This window comes from Capricornis sumatraensis, chromosome 15 (genome assembly GCF_032405125.1).
Source record: "Capricornis sumatraensis isolate serow.1 chromosome 15, serow.2, whole genome shotgun sequence".
Taxonomy (NCBI): Eukaryota; Metazoa; Chordata; class Mammalia; order Artiodactyla; family Bovidae; genus Capricornis; species Capricornis sumatraensis.
Window position 1 is genome coordinate 25,183,028 of NC_091083.1, and position 23,053 is coordinate 25,206,080.

Here is a 23,053-nt window from a genome sequence, read left to right on the forward strand (position 1 = left end):
AAAGTGACAGCTAAGAAGTTTCATATATTTGTGACATTTAAGGGACAATCAACATCTCTATTAAAGTTTACAAAAATATGTTTTCCCAGAAGGGTTCAATAGCCAATCAAAGGGAACCATTAACACAACTAGCAGCACCAGGTCTCCAGACCTAATTATTTGTTTATACCAATTACCAAAAATGCTGCTGTTTTTCAGCCCGGAAGTCATTCCTTCTTCCTGCGTATCTAATTGTCAAAGGAAGGATAGATTATTGTAAAATAATTGCCAAGTTGTCTTAAAAGTATCTTCTATCTTTTAAAAAGATTGGGTTTAGTATACATTAGAACAAAGCTCAAAGGGCAAGAAGAAATGATTAATTAACAAACTCAATGTAATTCGCTGGAAGCATTCCGGTTTTTCCAGTTCTCTGCACCGTGCCGTACATCCAGCCGTCGTCAATGGGCTGCACGTTGACGATGTAGTCACCATCTCTGAAGGAGACTTCATCTTCATCCTGGGCACTGTAATCGTACATGGCTCGGTAGGTCCTCTGAGAAAGGAGAGATGGGGTCACACAATGGACACCAAGACAGTCAAGGCTACAAATGACAACCGCGACAAAAGGAATTACCAGGAACCTTTCCAAGCACATCTATTTCTGGAGCCTACTGTCTGTCTTGATTGTGTTCATTTCAAGGTTACTAGCCTGGCAAAAGGGGTAATATTGTGGACCAGAGCAAGCCACTAAATACAACAGCTAGCTGTCAAAAAGTAAGCTTTGAGCACTTGGAACTCTGCTCCATGTTATGTGAGAGCCTGGATGGAGGGCATACAGTTTGGGGGATATGTATGGCTGAATACTTCCGCTGTTCACGGGAAACTATCACAACATTGTTAATCGGCTATACCCCAATACAAAATAAAAATCTTTTTTAAAAAAGTAAGCTTTGAAGCAGTAAAGCCACTCTCCCAGCTTCAGATAAGCCCAGAGACCTTAGATTATGTAGATTCTCCCCTAGTCCACATTCTTCAGAGAACAAAACCCACCATAGTGGCAGACAGGCCCAAGTCACTGCCAGGTCATTACAACCATTGGTCCCCTGGCAGAGATGATGAACTTTACTTGAAAATTTTGTTTCTATTTTAAAATATTTTTAAAAAAATAAAAAGAAAAATAAATCCATAATATACTCAATAGGATTTTGTATCACATAATAGGAGACATTTAACATATAAATGTCATGAATATTGAGGTACAGATAATTAAATTCTTGTTATAATGAGTTGAGTTTTACTATATTTGTTTTCATTTGAGGCCAAGGATTTAGCTAATAATATCAGACAACCTCAAAATCAAGTGCATTAGTAGACTGAGGAAATTGGCTGAGATGCATGAATTTTAGAGTGATTAAAGATTCCTTACCACCCATTAAAGGAAATAAGTGATAGACATGTGATGTATAGCACAGGGAAATAGTCAATAATATTATAATAATTCTGTATGGTACACAATCTATAAGAATACCAAATCACTATGTTGTATACCTGAAACTAACATAATATTAAAGTCAACTATACTTTTATAAATATATTTTAAAAAGGTATCTTACAAGCTGTTTAGAAGGGCCACCTATTTCTAAGGACACAGACAAAGGCCAAGAGACTGTGTCAGGAGCTTGAGAAGCAGTTTCATCATAAGATGCCAGACTGGACTAACTGGTCTAGAAGTCTGCTTCCACGTCTTCCATTCAATGAATGAGTCAGCACTCCAAGATTTCCAAGAGGAGAACTCAAAGACATATGTTGACCATGTCATTTAGGTTTCCATGGCCATTTTGATTAACTATTTAACATGACCAAATATTTGTGCTTTTTTATTGAATGAAGACCATGGTTGACTATTTCCAATCATGAGGTAACAATGAGGACAGAATACTGGCAGAGTCTTACTATGTTTCATTGTTTACATGTTTTCACATCATGCTTTCCCTTCTCAGTGGTTTACCTCTATCCTCTACTTCCTTCTACTTCCTTAGAAGAAGCTATACAAATGGCAACACATCATCATTTATATTTTATGTAAAAAATGAACCATATTCAATCCAACTGTATTTCCATGTGCTTTTATATTCTAGAGATAAACTATGAAGACCAGGCAAGGAGGAGCACTTCAAATGGGCACTTACTAGATTTGGTGAATGCTGCATTGACCTCACAGATGACAGGCTGGTCTGATGCATGTACCCATACCCTTGAGAATGGCTTTGCTGGTAGGCTCCAGGAAGAACAGGTGCTGGACGTTAAACAGACACACACACACACACACAGAATCCTTAAAATGAGCCTCAGAGTACCCATCCCAAGCCCTCAAGTAACCCCATGCTCAGCTAGACAATTCTGGAACAAAACGCCATTTTCAGTGTCATGTGAAATTTGAGCAGTGATGTTATAAGTGATCTCTGGGGTACTATAAATTTCAGTCATTAAGGGCATATATATAGGTAATCAGTGTAACATGCAATCAAATATATGTTAGAAATGCTTGTAATGCTATATTGCAGATGCTATATATTAAAACAACACAAGTAACAAAAATTCCCATAATCTCTTAAAAAAATCATGTTTTCACTTGGCTGTATGATCCTTGTAGGCATTTTCCAAAATAAAAATAAGAAATTTAAAGGAATTTATAGCAAAGACTTACTGTATAGCATAGGGAACTATACTCAATATTTTATAATAACCTAGAAAGGAAAAGAATCTGAAAAAGAATAGATTTACTTGTATATGTATAACTGAATCACTGTGATGTAAATCTGAAACTAACCCAACATTGTAAACCAGCTATATGTCAATTAAAAAAAAGAAATTTAAAGGAATTTAATTGGATTTTCAAACCAGTGACAGGATATAAGTGTTTTCACAAAATATTGAATACTTAACAATAGATGCTTTCAGTATTTTGAGACATACTGCTGAATGTTACCTTTACAAAGATGGTAAACATAGCATATGTTTAGAAACAAATGTTTGTTAAGCAGTTAATAATAAGTTTGTACCCTTTAAAGAAAATTTTATTTAGAGTATATGGATCATATATATGAATCATATAAGAATTTTATTTTGGCTATAAATCAGTTGAATAATGTTACAAAACCTTAGGAACCAAACCACTTAAATAATTTCATAAACATTAAACTTCTACATTAAAAAAAAGAGAGTATTCACTTAGTCTGTGCTAGTCTCACACTAATCAATGACATTCAAAAGACATAGTTCCTGCTTTGAAGAAAACAGAATTCTAGAGAAACTAATACAGAAGCTAGATAAAACCCCACAGAAATCAGTAGTGTGTATTTGTAATCAGAATCACAGGCTATACATGAAGGTATTTTAGTAGGCATTCCCTTCATCATAGTAAAACTTGTATGATACAAGTCCTATAAAAACCCACAATAGATTGTCCTGTTTGTTCAATCGGGTTGAGTATATAAAGTAATTACAATGGTTGATTTACTCAGGACATTATAATGAAAGAATAAAGCAGACGTAATTCTTGGGTATTATGAATAATTACTATTTTATAAGTGGCACACTCATTCTAGTGATATATGAGAACATCAAACTTTAAAGAAGTTTAATCAGAAAGTTACAAAATCATTAATGTATTCTCCATATAATAGTGATACTAAGTTAAATCGAGATTTTTAAAGTAGTTCTTGAATTGATGTATATTATAATGTTGTAATGGTGTTTACTTAATGTCTTTCTAGAGAAAGCACTTAACTTGGATTGTAGTATATTTTAAAGTTAGCAAACATCAAATACTTCAGAAAATAGCACTTTTTAACATTATCAACTCAATTTAAATGTTTAATGTTAATAGATGTCAAGGATGTTGTCAAAATTCACTCATGATGAAAAAATAATTTCCATAACTATCTAGACCTAATTAATTAGCTGAGTAAAAAAGCTTTTCCTGGTGTTGGAAGCAGAAAGCACTGACCACTCATTTATTTTCTCCCTTGACTATCAGGAAATATTTAAAAGACTTCATGTGTGCAGAGAGCTTACTACCCTTCCTGTCACTTGGTAAGCCTGCCTGGATGTGAACAATTTTCACTGTCCACTACATTCAAAGCATGCAGGCATTAGAGAAGGGACAGAACCAGTTGTCTTCCTATAGCTGTGATGGTCTTGGACATTAATCCTTTGCCCAGCTAAAGAAATGGCTCAGGATACTTAAAGCATTTCCTTAAATACATATTAATCAGTTACTCCAACTGCATCCCCAGGCTAGCACTTCTGGACTGGGTTTTTATCCACTTAAACAAGTCATTTCTTCATTATTATCTTGATCTATATGTGAATACTTAAGTTTAAATAAGTAACCCTTTAAAATTAATTAAAATTACAAATTAAACTCTCAGTCCTTTGTCACACTATTTAATTATGATCTTTAAATTTTGATGTACAGAGTCAAGCACAATCATTTTAAAATATTTTGGAGAAAAAAAAAATCAAGAAAGGACAATGATGAAAAAATTCCTAAATATGCTATCTCATAGTCTGTAACACATTTAAATTTACACAGGTTTAGCACCCATCAGTAGTGAAAACTCAAGAAATGTCATTTAAAAGTGTTCTCTAGATTCAGAACCATAAGTTGAAAAGAGACACGTACTCTAGTGTTCACTGCAGCACCATTTACAACAGCCAAGATATGGAAGCCGCCTAAATGCCGATCAACAGAGGGATGGACAAAGATGGGGCACGTATATAAGTGGAATATTACTCAGCCATAAAAAAGGAATTGTGCCACGTTCAGAGGTGTAGACGGATTTAGAGACTGTCATAAGGAGTGATGTTACGTCATAAACAGACAAACAAATATCATATATTAACACACATTGAGGAATTTAGAAAGGTGGTACAGATGGATTAAAGAGAAATAGAGTCACAGATGTAGAAAAGAAACTTATGGTTGCCAAAGGCAAAAGGAGAGAAGACTAAATTAGGCTATTGGGATTAACATATACACACTATCATTTATAAAATTGATAATAAAGACCTACTGTGTAGATCAGTGAAAGTGAAGTTGCTCAGTCGTCTCCGACTCTTTGCGACCCCATAGACTGTAGCCTACCAGGCTCCTCCGTCCATGGGATTTTCCAGGCAAGAGTACTGGAGTGGGTTGCCATTTCCTTCTCCAGGATCTTCCCTACCCAGGGATCGAACCCGGGTCTCCCATATTGTAGGCAGATGCTTTACCGTCTGAGCCACCTGGGAAGCCTACATGCAGCCTTCTATGCAGAGTACATCATGAGAAACGCTGGACTGGGAGAAACACAAGCTGGAATCAAGACTGCCAGGAGAAATATCAATCACCTCAGATATGCAGAAGATACCACCCTTACGGCAGAAAGTGAAGGGGAACTAAAAAGCCTCTTGATGAAAGTGAAAGAGGAGAGTGAAAAAGTTGGCTTAAAGCTCAACATTCAGAAAACGAAGATCATGGCATCCGGTCCCATCACTTCATGGGAAATAGATGGGGAAACAGTGGAAACAGTGTCAGACTTTATTTTTTTGGGCTCCAAAATCACTGCGGATGGTGATTGCAGCCATGAAATTAAAAGACACTTACTCCTTGGAAGAAAAGTTATGACCAACCTAGATAGCATATTCAAAAGCAGAGACATTACTTTGCCAACAAAGGTCCGCCTGGTCAAGGCTATGGTTTTTCCAGTGGTCATGTACAGATGTGAGAGTTGGACTGTGAAGAAGGCTGAGTGCCGAAGAATTGGTGCTTTTGAACTGTGGTGTTGGAGAAGACTCTTGAGAGTCCCTTGGACTGCAAGGAGATCCAACCAGTCCATTCTGAAGGAGATCAGCCCTGGGATTTCTTTGGAAGGAATGATGCTAAAGCTGAAACTCCAGCACTTTGGCCACCTCATGCGAAGAGTTGACTCATTGGAAAAGACTCTGATGCTGGGAGGGATTGGGGGCAGGAGGAGAAGAGGACGACAGAGGATGAGATGGCTGGATGGCATCACTGACTCAATGGATGTGAGTCTGAGTGAACTCCGGGAGTTGGTGACGGACAGGGAGGCCTGGCGTGCTGCGATTCATGGGGTCGCAAAGAGTCAGACACAACTGAGCGACTGAACTGAACTGTGTAGATCAGGGAACTCTACTCAATATTCTTTAATAACCTATATGAGAAAAGGTCTAAAATATAAAAAGAATGAATATATGTATAACTGATTTACTTTGTTATACACCTAAAACTGACACAACATTGTAAATCAAGTATACTCCAATAAAAATTGTTTTAAAAAGTATTCTCTAGTTTTGGCATTTAAAAATGAAGTAAATTTGCTGCTGCTGCTGCTAAGTCGCTTTGGTCGTGTCCAACTCTTAGCGACCCCATGGACTGCAGCCCACCAGGCTCCTCCGTCCATGGGATTCTCCAGGCAAGAGTAGTGGAGTGGGGTGCCATTGCCTTCTCCGGAATTAAATTTATGCCTACTCAACTGTTCAAATCTGACCTCCAAAAGGAATCTGTAGCTACTGTGAAATACAGAGGGAGAAGAAAGTATTTATCCTAAACATGCATGGGTTGGAAAGAACAGAAGAGTTTAGAATGAGAAATTTCAGAGTAAATACAAACTACCTTGTCCTTATGGTCTCTCCTCACACCTTTATTGATTATTTTTATCTCCCTCTCTGGCTATAGTATTTAACACAAGTACTTTTGGGGTTATCAAACCTGTTATCTACCTTATACTTGGTACAATAAAAGATTTTTTAGGAAGCTCCTATTAGGACTATAAAAATATAACTGAGAGCTCAGAGGAATCAACTTACTAAAAGCAAATGCCTATTTAAAAGCAGGCACAAACATTGCTTTTTTATTGTTTTGCTACATGAATGTTTTTTTTTTAATGAAACATAGGTGGAACAAGCAAAAGGAAATTTCAAGCAATAGCTCTGGAAATTGGGTTTATTCCTTAATAAAATTTGAGTAAAAGATGAGTATGAGATATTGTTCATGAAAATATGGAATTCAATCGGTTTTGCAAAAGCAAGATATTAGGCTAATTTTGCAATGAACAAAAATTTCTTAAGAAAGAGAAGAACACACAGTGCCTTCCTTATTGCACTAGTGGTCAGTCCCCATGTACACTGGTACCAATGATGGCAAAGGTATGATGGCCTTCCATCCCAAGAGTCTTGAGGTTAAGCAGTTTCTATTTCAAAAAAATAAAGGCAAAAAAAACAATAGCTTTCATGATACTAAGGCAACCAGAAAACATGAAAGTGTGACTCAACTTCCACTTCACATTGACAAACCAGAGACTGACCGGAGATCTGGAGGCTGACTAAAGCTCTGCAGATTCGGGGCTCTATTTGAATGTCCTGTAATATTTATAAGGGTTTCCCAGGTGGCACTAGTGGTAAAGAACACGCCTGCCAATCAAGAGACATAAGAGAGATCGGGAGGGTCCCCTAAGGAGGGCATGACAATCCAGGATTCTTGCTTGGGAAATTCCATGAACAGAGGAGACTGGAGGACTACAGTCCATGGGGTTGCAAAGAGTCAGACGAGACTGAAGCAGCTTAGCATGAATGCATGCATAGTATTTATAAAACCAAAATCTCTCTTCTAGTGCCCAGTAAATTCTTCCATAAACAGCCAACACTAATATTTTCTATTTAAGGTCTAGTCTTACAATGGAAGGAAAGAAAATCAAGGTAAAGAAGTAGACAGGAAGACCATAAAACAGAAGGTGAAAATGTATGAAGAAAAATCTTTAGGAGCCTTCAGAAATCTGAAACTAGAAAAATAAGGAAATACAGGCAAACACACGAAGATTAGAATAAATGAACCGAAAAAATTCAATGAAGAAAAAGTAGAATTACCTCAATTAGCAGTAGAAAAAGCACACCCCAAAATGACCCATCTTGGGGAGGTACCCAGAGTAAGCAGCAGAAGAAAAATATTATGGAGGTATCCTCCATGTGCCTGGGGCTTTATATATTGCCCCCTAGCAAACCAGAACAACCCTCTAATACAGGTGTCACTGAATTTCCACTTTATAGAATAAAAATCCAGAGGCTGGGAGGTTAACCAGGAAGGCATCAGAATAACCATCTCTGCACAGTGACCACAATAAAAGCCTCAGGTCATTACAGACAGAGCGGAGGTTTTGACAGCCTCACAATGACTACAGAATAATAGTAGACCGCCAAATTTCAAATGCAGAACATAAAAGTAAATATGCTGTACTGATGTCTTGGCCAGGTATAAAACCATCTGGCCTGGTTTAAAAACACCGGACTAGGTGGCTTAACCAACATCATTTCTTTCTCACAGTTCTGGAAGCTGGGAAGTCCAAAGCAAAGCATCAGCAGATTCGGTGTCTAGTGAGGATCTGCTTCCTGATTCACAGAAGGCTGTCTTTTCACTGAGTCCTTTACATGGCAGGAGGGGGAGAGGGTGATGGAACTGTGTGGGGTCTCTTTTGTTTTTATTATTTATTTATCTATATGGGGGGTGGGAGTCTCTTTTATATAAGGGCACTAATCCCATTCACGAGAACTCCACCCTCACCAACTAATCACCTCCCAAAGGCCACATTACCATCATATTGGCAGTAAGGATTTCAATATATGAATTTGGGGGGACACAAGCATTAAGTCTATAGCTACTATAGACAACATGCACAGAGAAAATTAATTGGGGGTTTACTTAAAGGCATTTTAAAAAATCTAGAATAAGGAGAAAATCAGCCCTCAGGAATTTTCCAGTAAAGAATACAAGATGCAATGAAATCATCATATTTTCTAACACCTGACTATGGTTTTATCAGCTAATACATGTCAAAGAATGTAATTAGGTTTTGTCTTCCCCGTGGCTTAGTGGTAAAGAATCTGCCTGCCAGTGTAGAAGACCTGGGTTGGATCCCTGGCTCAGGAAGATCCCCTGGAGAAGGGAATGGTAATCCACTCCAGTGTTCTTGCCTGGGAAATTCCATGGACAGAGGAGCCTGGTGGGCTATAGTTCATGGGATTGCAAAGAGTCAGACACAACTTGGTGACTAATCAACAACAAGGACAAAAAAAGATCTCTATTTAGACAAGCACAGGAAAATTGCTAAACTGAATGAAGACATGAATTTTAAAGAGAAAGAATGCAGATGCTGCTAGTTTTGAAGTAAATATTAAACAATAAGCTTGATCCTATCTGGGGCTTCCCTGGTGGCTCAGATGGTAAAGAATCTGCCTGTAATGCTGGAGACCTGGATTTGATTCCTGGGTTGGGAAGATCCCCTGGAGGAGGGTATGGCAACCCACTCCAGTATTATTGCCTAGAGAATCCCATGGACAGGGGAGCCTGGCGGGCTAGAGTCCATGAGGTCACTATGGGAATAAAAGGAAGAGACAGACAGGATTCAGTTACTTGCAGTGAGTTTCAACCCTGGCTGCATATTAAATTCACCTGGAGTATTTTAAAACCAGGTTGTTGTCCATGTCTCCCTACCAGCCCGATTAATTAAATCAGAGTCTCTGGGGTGGGAGTGGGAAGGAGTGGACACTGGTGTTTTGTTTTTTAAATCTTCCAGGCAATTCAAATGGGCAGCCACAATGAAGAGCAACTAAGCTACCACCGGATTCCTTCTTCTCCACCTGAAACAAATATAGGGGCACATGTGACCCTATTTATGCTACTCCCAAATTCCCTCTCTCCCCCTGCAATGGACCAAATGTCTGTATCCCCACAAATTCATGTGTTGAATCCTAATCCCAAAATGTGGTGGTATTTGGAGATGGGGACTTTGGGGTGATTAGGTCATGAGAATGGAGCCCTCATGAATTGGATAAGTGTCCTTATTTGTGCGGGCAAATATTTAACCCAGGACTCAAGGAACAACTGGGGATTGTGGGAAGAAGCTTGCTGCAGGATAACTGAGGGGCTAACATGTGACACTCCCGTGAGGCAAGCACCATGTGGCACCAATGACAGAGGGGTAGACAAAGTCCCCACTTTGGGGGTCTTGAGCAGGGCACAGCCATCTGAGAGGAAATGTAGACTTTGCAGGCAAAAAATGTCTTTCCAATAATACAATTTCCCTTTCCTCCCCAGAGAAGACTTGTTTCCTAATTGGGTTCATATAGATAGTGCCTCCCTGTGGGGCAAAAGTTGGACAGGTTTGCTAGATAATCTGTGATTATCTTACATGACTGCGAGCTTTCTAAGCTTAGCCCTTCTCAGCTGCGACACACAACCTCTGTGTGCTCGGCATCTACCTGGGCTTGCACCCACGACCCGTTGCCATATCTTCCTTGGAACTCAGAGGGTGGAGGGGCACAAGGAATCGGCATCCTTGCCACATGAAGCCCATGCTCCCTGCTGTGTTGTGGGTATAAAGGCTTCTTTGTTTTCTTACCAGCTGGATTTATAGAAGTGTGACAAGACAGCCCTGCAGCCACACTGTGCTTTGGGATTGCTTGATCACTTGATTAAACAGTAGCAATCTGTGATTATATTTTCTTTTGCATATAATTTTTTCCTGGAGGTAACAGTTAACCTCTTTCATTATTCACACTGTTCTAAGCATTTGGAATACATTTTTAAAAACTATCTGTGCAAAATCAAAAATTATCTCTCAAGCCAATGCTACATTCCTAACAATTTCTCCTCCATGTCATCTTTAATTTTCTAGTTGTATGTGAATTTTATTACCATAAGGTAATGTAAATCTCTTTTAGGAAAATGCAGTACACATGAAGATGTTCAAGCACCTAGATATGAGCCTCTGTGAAACCTAACAGGGGAAAGATGTAACACAGGAATACAAAATATAAATACAACAAATTTGAATAATATAAAGGAAATGCTTACAACTAGGGGGACTAACTCAGCTTGCTTTTCAGGTTTGCACTGACGGTTCTGCTTCCCAGGAGCCCCCTTGGTCTTGGGTAAACTGGCACAGTTGGTTCCTCTCCTTAAACCATGCATGGCCCTGTGCCTAGTGTGTCACGTACACAAACTGGTGGAATCGTCACCACTTTACAGATAGTAAATGCCCACTTTACAGACAGGAAGTCCAAAGGTTAGCAAGACTCAGTAACTTGGTCAAAAATATCAGAGCCACATAGGAGCTAGTATTTAAATGCTAACAATCTGACTCCAGAAACTAAACTCTGGGCTGTACCACATCAACATGATCATGGGCAAAATGACAAGATAGCAAAAGATGAATCTACAAATATGCATTATGAATTCAGAAACGTGGAAGAGCTCTACGGTGTGGAGAGGAGCTTCTAGACATGGAGACGGCATGACCTTAAGTCAGAAGAGTCAGCATCAACCACACACTCCCACCAGCGGGGCAGACGGGAGTGAGAGGGAGGGGAAGAACACAGAACGAGGTCTAATGGGGAGAAGCACAAGGCGGGCTTCGTATGATCACAGAGGCAGCTCCAGTTGTCACTGACTTTTTGTGGTAAACGTAGGGTACAAACTCCACAAGAAGTTCCCATGTCTGTGGCTGATGAGGTGTGCCTGAACATCCCTGGAACAAATTATAGTGAGAATAATTCATTCACTTTTGGAAAAGCAAGCTGAAATCACTGACAGTAGCATCACTTCTAAAGCAACAGCTTTGAGATGTCTTTAAGGGTCATCCTGGCCTCTGATAAGTCTCTGAAGTGTGCATGTGGATGTGTGTTTAATCTTCTTCCTGTGGCCAGTACTATCCTACATTACCCAGGGTGACTACATTCAGTCACCTTTCCCCGTTTGAATAATTTCAAGTCTATGTTCAAGTCACATCTCTTAATATGACTTGAACTGCTTTTCCAGCAAGCAGCAAAAACCCCCCATCATGATGCCACCTAACAATTTTCAAAATCATCCTGTAGAAACAGCCTGAAAAATGTGACTGCCTCAAGTCATCATCAACATAGTGACAAATCGATTCCCACAGATGTATCAAGAATCTAGCCGAAAATACAATTAAGCCCAGGAGACAACCTAAACATTTTCTTCCCTAAACTTAAATGGCAGACTTAAAATGTTGCTTCAATCAAATATGTTGGCTAGTTAAATATTCCTAATTACTTGTTCACCACAAAAGGAAAAATATATATGAATTATGTACTTTTCAGAACCATACATACACACATTTGGCCATTTTATTTATATATTTGGCTTAGTTTTCTCAAGTAAGAACTTCTGAAATATTGTTTGGGGACTCTGCAATTCCTAAATGTTGAAAAAGACACAAAATTAGTTATATGTTAAATTATCTTCCAGCTAAACGTAATTAGTCTCAAAAAACCAGAAAAGCAATACGTTTTGATTTCAAAGCTAACTTTTTTTTCTCTGGAAAACTTCAGTCTGTGAATGACTGAACTGACAGAACTGAGCTGTGACATAATGTGGTTCGAATAGAAATAGAATGCTTTGGATGAAGAATATCTGCTATTTTGCTTCAGAATAATCTAGTCAACTCATTCCTACATTTACATTTGAATTTCAACTTGCATAGTTTTTTTTCTCAGATGTATTTCTAAATTTTAGCTATCAAAGCCAGAATAATCCCCCCAACTATAACCATAACCCAAACCACAAATACAAGCAGGGCTGTCACTGATGGAAAAGGAAATAATTTCTGCCCCAAATTAGAGAGTCTTTAATAATATTCTCAAGGCATAAAATCCACATTGCACATATCTGTATCTACAGCCACATGCACACAGTCCTCCAAAATAAGACAAGAAAAAAAAAAAGAAGGAATACACACTGTGGATATGTATGTGGTTTCCTGACAAGAACTATACAATTTGGGGCAGTTCTCTCAAGATGAAAGCAATAAAGAATTTAAGGACAGCAGGTAGATAGGGACACTGTTTCCATTTAGGTAAGCCATACTGCCAAGACTAGCTACTGCACACAAATTATGCCATGACTGAAAAGTCATCTCACAGCAAATCCCAATTTTCCTCAGTGACCACTACTGCTGACATTGTGTAAGTCAATCTTACATAGCAAGATTCATCACTATTCAAGTACAATGAAAGAAAATCTCATTACACTATTGAAGAAGCAATTCTGTAAATACTTATTGGATCAATATATGTAATATATTCTTAAAGATATAAAACTGGACTATGCATTTAGTTTATTCTAGTGCCAATAAGACGCTAACTCTTAAGGAACATCATCAGTCCACGAGGACTTCCTGAATAGTTTTACATTAGACTGCCTTAGTAACAAGCTACATTAAATTTCACATCTAGACACCTCTCAGTATTGATTACACTTGCGAATAAGCAGGAATGTTTTTCAACCAATGAAAAAACATTTATGCAATGTTTGCATTGCATTATGCATTTATGACGCAATGTGCCTCTGATATGATTTGAAGATAGGGAGATGTGGAAAACTGAATGTCAAGAATTGTCTGGCTTTCCCAGAGCCCAGGCTCTAAGTTCAAGGTAAGTGGTGGGGGCCAGAGAAATAGACAGGTATGAAAAGTCCCAGTCAGGTAGGAAGGTGAATAAGGGGTCATTGTGATCAAGGCACACATTTATAAGCACACTGAGACAGGCTCTAGGAAAGTGCCTGCCAGAACAGAGAATAAATTCGGTGTACAAAGGTCAGGTATATGGTGTAAGATAAAGATCAAGAACCAGAATGTCTGAGAAACGCAGCATAAACAGCGTTTGGGAGGAGGGCAGAGATCAGACAATAAGAAATAGGACATTGGTCACAAGAGAAGCAGCGTATAACAAGCAGCCTGGATGGCAGGAGCTAACGAAGGCCAGAAACTCGATCCATCGCCCAGCTGTATCAGCCTGTGGACATTTTAAGTAGTTCCTGTAAAGTCCTGATCCAACCCCGATGACCTTCTAGCCTGGGGCTTGGGGCGGGAGGATGTGGGCACCTGGATGAAATAGGAAGTTGGGGGAGAACAGGGAAATTTGTGACTACAAAGATAAGATTACAACTTGATTGTTTTATGTGTAAGACAGAAATGTAAATATATATGTACACTCAATCTATTACCCAACTTGGACCTCAATTTTGATCTATATAAAAACCAAAACTACCACTTCCCATCTTCATTGCTAATGTTCAACAATACTTAATAATAGATAATAATAAAATACTAAACAGAAAGCAAGAATGCCCAGTCTCTCCTTTACGTGTAGCCATTTACGATTTATAAAGCTCTTTCAAAGCTTACTCATTTGACACAGATGCTACAGCCACATTTATATCCTTCTTGATGATCAAACCTTCTTTTTCCCAATCAACTTAGCTTCACAGGAAATATATTTTTAAAGTTTTATTGTTTGCTACTTCAAGTGTCAGATGGTTCTCCTTCAGACACATATGGAATCCTTTGATTTAATTTTGGCAAATCAATGAAAGACACATGTGTATCTTGGAACAAGTGCTATTCATTAGTATTTGATCCTTTCCCCAACTTCACACTCAGAAAAGGAAACTTATGACGTTTCTTTCATTCCAAGTCTATTGATACTAGGAATATGAGTCTCTCTAAGGAATTCACATTCAGTCAGAGCCCTGAACCTTTTTCTTGGGGGAGCAACAGAACTAAAGAAGAGTTTGTAACAATCTACATTGTGTGTTTTTCCCCCCCCAGGCTAGATGTACTGACTAAATGGCTAAATACAATTATGTAATATTCTACTAACTGGATTTTATATTATAAAGGAATCATTTGTTTTCCTATAGATTCGTTTCACCACAGAAATTCAGTATTTCAATCAACTCCTTAAACCTTCCTAAACTTAAAGTGAAAGTGTTAGCTGCTCAGTCACGTCCAACTCTTTGTGACCCCACAGACCGTAGCCCACCAGGCTCTTTGTGACCCCACAGACTGTAGCCTGCCAGGTTTCTCTGTCCATAGAATTCTCCAGGCAAGTGGGTAACTATTCCTTTCTCCAGGGATCTTCCCAACCCCAAGGATCAAACACTGGTCTCCCGCACTCAGGCAGATTCTTTACCATCTGAGCCACCAGAGAAGCCTTAAACTTAAATGAAGATATTAAACAGATTTTGACAGATTCTAGCAGACATCTCAAAACTGGATGGGAAACAACACTCAAATACACAGAAGGGAAATAATATAACTGGGATTCTCTTATTGAATGTACTTTATTTACAGAAGTCAGGCTGGGAAGGATTGGATTTTTTTTCAGGGGATTAAGGGTTGTCAATCAGTAATCACAAAACTGAATTACTGGCAAAATAGAAATCTTGGAAAGCTTATTTTAAATGAAGGCAAAGAGTTTAAAATCCAGAGTGTATTTTCTTGTAGGCTGTTCTGGTTATCTAATTTTAAAAATGCTCATCACTGAAAACCAATAACATGATCTTGGGACAGAAAACCATCTATAAATCATAAACCAGAAATCTTCAGTGGAAAAACAGAATCAACAGAAAAAATTAATGTGAATACTTGGCAAAGTATTGTGACTTTATGGACACTATTCATATTAACAGATATTTAGAAACACTGCTGATTGGATACATACCCATCCCTTTAAAATACACTAGCAGTTTATTATTGTGCCTGCGTTTAACATTTCTGTTTCCCGTTTCATAGCAAATTAAGCTCTCCATGATGTCTATTGTTCTTTAGGAACTTAAGGCAGATCCTAGTGGTCTTCACTGAGCCTAGGAAAGCGAAGACTTGTTCAAGCTCTTCACCAAGCAAGTGCTCCTGGTCCTGTTCCAGGCACCGGAAGGAAAGCCACATTGTCCATTCAATTCTCTGACTCCACGTATTTCATAATTAAACAAGAAGCTAGAGTACACCAAGAGAGGGGCCATAAAAGGCATGAATTTCAGAATTCTGATGGGCACTTCTACTCTACTGAGTCCCTACTGAGAAGAGATGTCCTCAATAAACAAAACACTGAGAGAAAATTATTTATATGAGAATGGAAGTGTTAATGTAGGAATAATTTACTGATGTCTTGGTTATGAAAGGTCATTAGCTGATTCAGGTATTGTAATAAACATAGGTCTCAATGTTACATTCTGGTGATACATTCTACATGACTTCTTTTTTAAAAAATATAATAGGCTACATTCAAGTCAAATTAACTTTAATTAACACTAATAAATTAAAGACTAATGCCAAGTTTTAGAGATTTAACACATGCAGCAAAGCTGTTTCTTTAAATTTCAGATCAAATTTAAGTAGAATATATTTATATACTCTACAATATACATGAATGTCTAATATGAGGTCTAAACTGCACCTACAGTTTACAGTACTGTATTACGCACTTTAAAATATTCTAAAAGGGTAGTTCTCATGTTAAGTGTTCTTATCACAACACACAAATGTACACACAAAAGAACACAAGGAAATTTTTAGAGGTGGTATACATGTTCATCACCTTAATGTAGTGACAGTATCACAGACATATGTGCATGTCTGAACTCATCAAAATTTATAGATTATATAGGTGCAAAACTTATGTCAATTATGCCTCAATACAGAGAAGGCAATGGCAACCCACTCCAGTACTCTTGCCTGGCAAATCCCATGGACAGAGGAGCCTGGTAGGTTGCAGTCCATGGGGTCGCAAAGAGTCGGACATGACTGAGTGACTTCAATTTCACTTTTCACTTCATGCATTGGCGAAGGAAATGGCAACCCACCCCAGTGTTCTTGCCTGGAGAATCCCAGGGACGGGGCAGCCTGGTGGGCTGCCATCTATGAGGTCGCACGGAGTCGGACACGACTGAAGCGACTTAGCAGCAGCAGCAGAGCTTAAAAAAATATATAGAGAAAAATAAAGCAAAGCAAAGGGATAGTTATGAGTGTGTGTGGGTTAAGAGATTTCAAGGCAGAGTGATCAAGGAAACCCTTTCTGATTTGTTGTTGCTGTTGTTCAGTCACTAAGTCATATCCAACTCTGTGACCCCATGGACTGCAGCATGCCAGGATTCCCTGCCCTTCACTATCTCCTGGAGCTTGCTCAGACTCATGTCCATTGAGTTGGTGATACCATCCAACCATCTCATCCTCTGTCACCCACTTTCTGATTAGTTGACATTTAATCAAAGACCTGAAGGAAGTGAGCAAACCACAGAAATATCTGGGATAGACTGCTCCAGACAAAGGCATCAGAGATTGCAAAGGCCCACATGTGAGAACACATAACATCAATAGCTCAGAGGTCTGTGTGGCTGGAGCAGGTAGTCCAGGAGAAGATGAACAGGGGACAAGACCAAGGGCCAGACGATTTGACACGTTGCAGACTGGATCTCAGTTTTTAGACACAGTGTGATTGAAGCCATTATATTATTTTGAACAAAGATGTAATGAGATCAGGTGCAAGTTTTTAAAGGTCACTGGCAGCTGAGTGGTGGCCAGCCTGAAAAAGTAAGAATGGAATTACAAAGACCAGGAGCCAATATCTGCAATCTCCAGGAGACAGAACGGTGATCCTCTTGGGGTGCAGTGGACGTGGTGAGACATGGCTGGATGAGACATAAACAGATTTTGAAGACAGAGCCAACAGGCTTACAGATGGATTCGGTGTGAAGTGAGAGGAAGAAAGGTAATGGGTGAGGCCAGGGTTTTTGCCTCAGTACTGCGGTGAAGTGTTGTGTCATCAGCTGAGCTGGTGAACAAAGGCAAGAGCAGATGTTTGTGTGTTTTGTGGGGAAGACAGGAAGTAAGATTTTGGTTCTAGACATAAGATTTAAGATGCCTAGTAAATATCCAGCTGTTGACTATTTTGTCTGGAGTCTGGGAGTCTTAGAGTAGGAAGGAAGGTGCTTAGGTTTTGGTGTTTCTGCTCTTCTACACAAATCGCAAACGTTAACAATAAGAGTTGCTGTGATATTTGAAATAAAAATCCACCAGGCTGTCTCTACACCATTAATCCCTCCAGAAGACTGATAAGACCTTGTGGTCATTTGATGCCCAAAGAGTCAAGACTCTTGGTAAAATCTCGATTATTCAAAGCAAAATGGATGCTTAAGCACATTAAACTTCCAAGGCAGAGACTCGGTGGCTTACCAGGCTAGGTAACTGGTCCTCTAAATTGCCTCTACGTCTCCTGCACAATGAAGTCCAAGGAAACATGCCAAGAAACCATATTCAATTATATTCAGCAGAACTCTGCCTCTGAAGAGACAGTGGCTCAGCAGCACCCACTCTCCGGCTCTGGCTCATCCCTGAGATGCACAGTCCCCCGGCTTAATGTATGCCAAATACATTAAGTTTCCAATGTGCTATACTCTCTCTCACATGCTACTTCTCTGCCTAAAACACTTCTTTCCCATCAGTCAGCCTGGCTGATTCTAACTCTCCATTACAATGCCTTCATGAGCACAATGGGTTCATGCATCTGGTTCACCCACCAAAAAGCAAGTTCACTGATGACAATAACCTTATCTTTTATATTTGTGTTTCCAGAATCTCACAAATATGGGAGATACTGGATAAACGTTTGGTTAATGGACAAATGGAATTATGGGTGTTTAACCAGGGCTGCTGGCTATCTAGTTGGTGCACTGCCCTCTTGGCACATCTACAGACCATATACTGAGAATTCCAGAAGGTATGGAAGCATCTCTTGCAACCTAACCTCTTTTGAGGATATATTATATGGAATGGAATGCTATAAAGCACAGCCTAGCTGGGACTGTCCCAGAATTCAGAAACTTGTTTTCCATCACTTAAGGCAGAATGAGGATTCTCGTCCAATAAGATCCTTCCAGAGCAAAATGGAAAAGTTCACAAGGCTGAGACATTGAGAAGGTCGGCTTTGAAAAGTGCATCTGCTTTTCCTCCCCATCACACGCCCATCCCCTTTATGCTCCAGAGGAAAACAGAAACACACAAAATGCCTGAAGCAAAACTGAACCAGAAGAGTAAACACTGGGTGAGATGGCAAACACATAAAAATATAAGTAATACAAAACACTGTGAATTAAAAGAAACCAAAGAAATACAAAGCAGTACCAGAAGGCAAATACATGTTGCCGGCAAGTGACCTAAAGACAAACACAAAGATCAAAGAAAACCTTGCAGTGAAATAAGCAGAAATCATCAGGATTATTCCCACTCAAGGAAATGTGTGTCAAATGAAAATAAGTTAACCTAATCTAGTACCAAAAGGCAATAAAGATAATTTCAAATAATACCATTCAAGAATCAAAACAAAATTAGATGACATTTAAATAAAAGCCTCCTTTATTGAAGCAAGGCAACAGAGTAGAGATGGAAAATGCAAGCCCTTTGGTAACGTAATATCTTAGAAAGTAGACCTAAAACTAAAGAAAGCCTAAAATAATCCCATAAGAAAATGAAAATATTCAGCAATCAAAGCAAGATGGGAAAATATCATGAGAAGTGCATAACTACAACAATGATAAAAACACAAAGGAGAAGGTTGCTATGTTAATGCTCATGAAAACCAAATGTGAGTGATGAAAACATTGTACTTCTGCCTCAAGGAAATGAGCTGATTGTTTAACCCTTTGTCCTAACAACCTAAATTTCCTGTAACTCAGAAAAAGGACCCCAAATCTATAATTCTCATAACTGTCCAGTCATTCAATACACAAAGTAAAGCAGGTCACCTTCAGGACATAAACACATTCTCATACATAGAAAAGAAGAGAAAGAAGAAAACAAGAGTTTATTTCAATTATGGCACTTGGCTTAGGAAATGTAAAACATCTTAGAGAAGCTACTTGTTACAGAAGTGGAATCTGAGCCGGGTAAGATCAGGTGACCTCCTGAGACCCCAGACGGAGGAGTGCGAGAGTGGGATGAAGCCTCCTGCCTCTGCACACCGTTCTGTCCACCACAGGATAAGCTGCTACCATACACACCATCTCGACAGCAGGGAGTCAGCCCAACATGAAAGGTCACATCTCTGGGACATCAAACTTTTTATCTATGAAATTCTAATCTAAATGGAAAGAAATCAGTAAAATCTGAAATAAAGAAAAAGATGGCATCTCTAAATAGAAACATTCTCTTTCTTCTCCATCTTACCAATAATAAGCATTGTTCTAAAGTCCCTTCCAATTTTCAGAATAGTATTTAAACAAATGTATGTGTTTTAACTGAGGACACTAAAGGTTTTCATCAAACCGCTGTCATCACCATCAAAGTTACCTCCTTCTACAGACTCACTCAGCACCTCCTGACCAGGGCCCAGCACAGCATGCATTTCAAAGGGGACCCCAAATTTCAAAGCAACCAGGACCTCATGGGTACTACTTCTTTGCCTCCCCACCAGAAAAGAAACTATCCTGGGAATGTTTCCACTTTCAGGTCTTTTTTTCTCTCTTTCAGCTATGCTTTAATGTCATTGAAACATATCAAAACAAAAATGGAAGGCTTTTTTTGAAGGCCTTGCATAACAAAATTTCATATTTTTTAAAAAAAGTACATATATATGCAGTTCTAATTTTTCAGATATTAATATTTTGTACACCTAAAATTAATACAACTTTATATGTCAATTATATCTCAATTGGTTTAAAAAATGGAGTGGAATAAGTGGAAAAAAATTCATTTGACCATTTCATTTATTCACCAAATATTTGCCGAGTGCTTATTCTAAGATCTAGAGACAGAGTAGTCATAGAAAACAAACCAGCCAATATCCCAGCCCTGGGTTCAATCCCTGGGTTGGGAAGATCCCCTGGAGAAGGAAAAGCTACCCAGTGTTCTGGCCTGGAGAATTTCATGGACTGTATAGTCCATGGGGCCGCAAAGAGTCAGACACAACTGAGCGACTTTCACTTTCACTATGGGCATCTATCCTAGTTAGGAGAGACAGACAAGCACATAAACAAATAAATATATATCTCAGGTGATGTCGAGCGCTATGAATAAAGAGCAAAGAGTAAAGGGCCAGACAGAATGGGAAGCAGTCCTGTTTTATATCTGGTAGTTAGAGAGGGTCTCTCTGATCAAGCGATCCTGAGCAAAGATATGAAGAAAAATAGGTCTAGACAAGCAAATAGCTCAGGTGCAGTGGGAGGGAGAGTGTTTCAAGCTGGGGGCACATGCAGGTGCGAAGGTGGGTAAAAAGCAGGGAGACTGGGATGGGGAGAGAGGATGAGCGAACCAAGAAAAGCAGGAAATGGTTCAGGGCGGCAGTCAGGGCCCAGGTCGGAAGAGGGCCCTGTAGGCAACAGCAAGGATTTGTGTTTTATTCAGCATGAAATGGTAGCAGAAGAATGATGTGATCTAACTGGTATTAGATTTAGGTGTTTCCTAAAGAGCCTCATCCTTAGGAATCATCCTTAGGAATGCTCAGTGAGCTTGCAACGATTCTTAAAGGCTAAAAACTGCTGAGTTTGACAGTACAGTAATTCATGTCAGTACATGTAACTCATGTCAGTACAGTAACTCATGTCCTGGTGATACAGTTCAAAGCACCCTGAAATGTATGCTTGGAATTCTCAGTGGATGCTGGATCCTAAAATTTGAATGGGTGAAAGCATGTCTGCAAAGCAAAGAATGTGAACAGGAAGAAAAGTATGAAATTCCTGAAGGACCACAGAAAAGCAGGCTCAACAGAGAACAGCTGTTGTCAAAGCTGTTTGATGGATGTTACGTCTATTTTGGGGGAACCTTCAAACACCATCCAAAGGACAACCTTATTAAGCTTGTCGCTGCCGGTGGGGGCCAGATCCTCATTAGAAAGCCCAAGCCAGACAGTGATGTGACTCAAACCATCAATACAGTTGCGTACCATGCCAAACCTGATTCTGATCAGCGCTTCTGCACACAGTATATCATCTATGAGGACTTGTCTAATCATCGCCCAGAAAGGGTTCGGCAGGGCAAAGTCTGGATGGCTCCTTCCAGCTGGTTTATAGATTGTGTGATGTCCTTTGAGTTGCTCCCTCTTGACAACTGAACTCGTACAATGTGATAACCTAGTGATTGCACTGTTTTCATCAGTCACATTTTTACAAATAGGTAGACTCATTCATCGGAGAAGGCGATGGCACCCCACTCCAGTACTCTTGCCTGGAAAATCCCATGGATGGAAGACCCTGGTAGGCTGCAGTCCATGGGGTTGCTAAGAGTCAGACTCGACTGAGCAACTCCATTTCCACTTTTCACTTTCATGCATTGGAGAAGGAAATGGCAACCCACTCCAGTGTTCTTGCCTGGAGAATCCCAGGGACAGGGGAGCCTGGTGGGCTGCCGTCTATGGGGTCACACAGAGTCAGAAATGACTGACGTTGACTTAGCAGCAAAGAGCCTCTGGCTGCCAGGTGGAGAACAGACCAAGGCAGAGAGGGCTGGTGGCTTGGGGTGGCAGGAACAGAAGCTGGAAACTCATCTGGAAACTTCTGTGATGACTGGAGGCAGAGAGGGCAGCAGCTGAAATGGGGGAACGGTGGGGGCCAGGGGTAGAGGTGGGCCATGCAGTCAAATTCTGGATGTGTTCGTCCCAGGCAAGCTGACAAGATTTGTTAATGATCTGGATGTGGATGTAAGTAAAACACAAGTGTGGAGGATGATCCCTAAGGATGTGAAGTTAGTATCTGGAAAGCCGCAGTCGCTACTTAGCAACCTGGGGGCCTGGAAAAGTAGCAGAATGTTGTGGAGAAGGTGAGGAGGCACTTTTGGACTTATTAGGTTAGATATGTCACTGACTGTTTGAATACAGACATAAGGTACCAATGAGTAGAATATGATTTGCTTCACTTAAAATTAGAAGCATATTCTTAGGTATCCCCAAATCTTTTTGAATTAACCTAGATATACTTTGGGTATGCCACTGTGTTAATGTTATAAAAACTTACTGGTACATCTACACTTTTGCTTCATAACTCAATATCAACTTTCCAAAATTGGAAATGTCACCAAACACAAGCCTTTTAACAGGTGACTAAGAATGACAGGTTATAAACACTTCCAAGGAGTCAGCTTTTCTTACAAGGCATTATTTAAGTTACGGAGACACTCTTTCCTCCCAAAAATCTTCCTTCTGCCACCTTTCATGGAGTCTGATGTTCCTCCAC

General features: G+C 39.5%; 1 protein-coding gene and 1 pseudogene across 3 annotated transcripts in view; one reads left to right on the plus strand and one right to left on the minus strand.

Moving 5' to 3' along the window:
• Positions 1-355: 355 nt before the first annotated feature.
• The window catches only part of NEBL (nebulette), a 385,069-nt gene continuing 362,371 nt past the window's right edge, over positions 356-23,053 (minus strand). For all 3 annotated transcript variants that reach the window (XM_068987358.1, XM_068987357.1, XM_068987356.1), the window contains 2 exons: positions 2,169-2,275; positions 356-532 (listed from right to left, as the gene is read on the minus strand). In XM_068987358.1, the coding sequence (XP_068843459.1) occupies positions 356-532; positions 2,169-2,275 (284 nt within the window). The remainder of the gene's footprint in view (positions 533-2,168; positions 2,276-23,053) is intronic.
• On the plus strand, positions 21,323-21,936 carry LOC138091490 (BRCA1-associated RING domain protein 1 pseudogene; annotated as a pseudogene).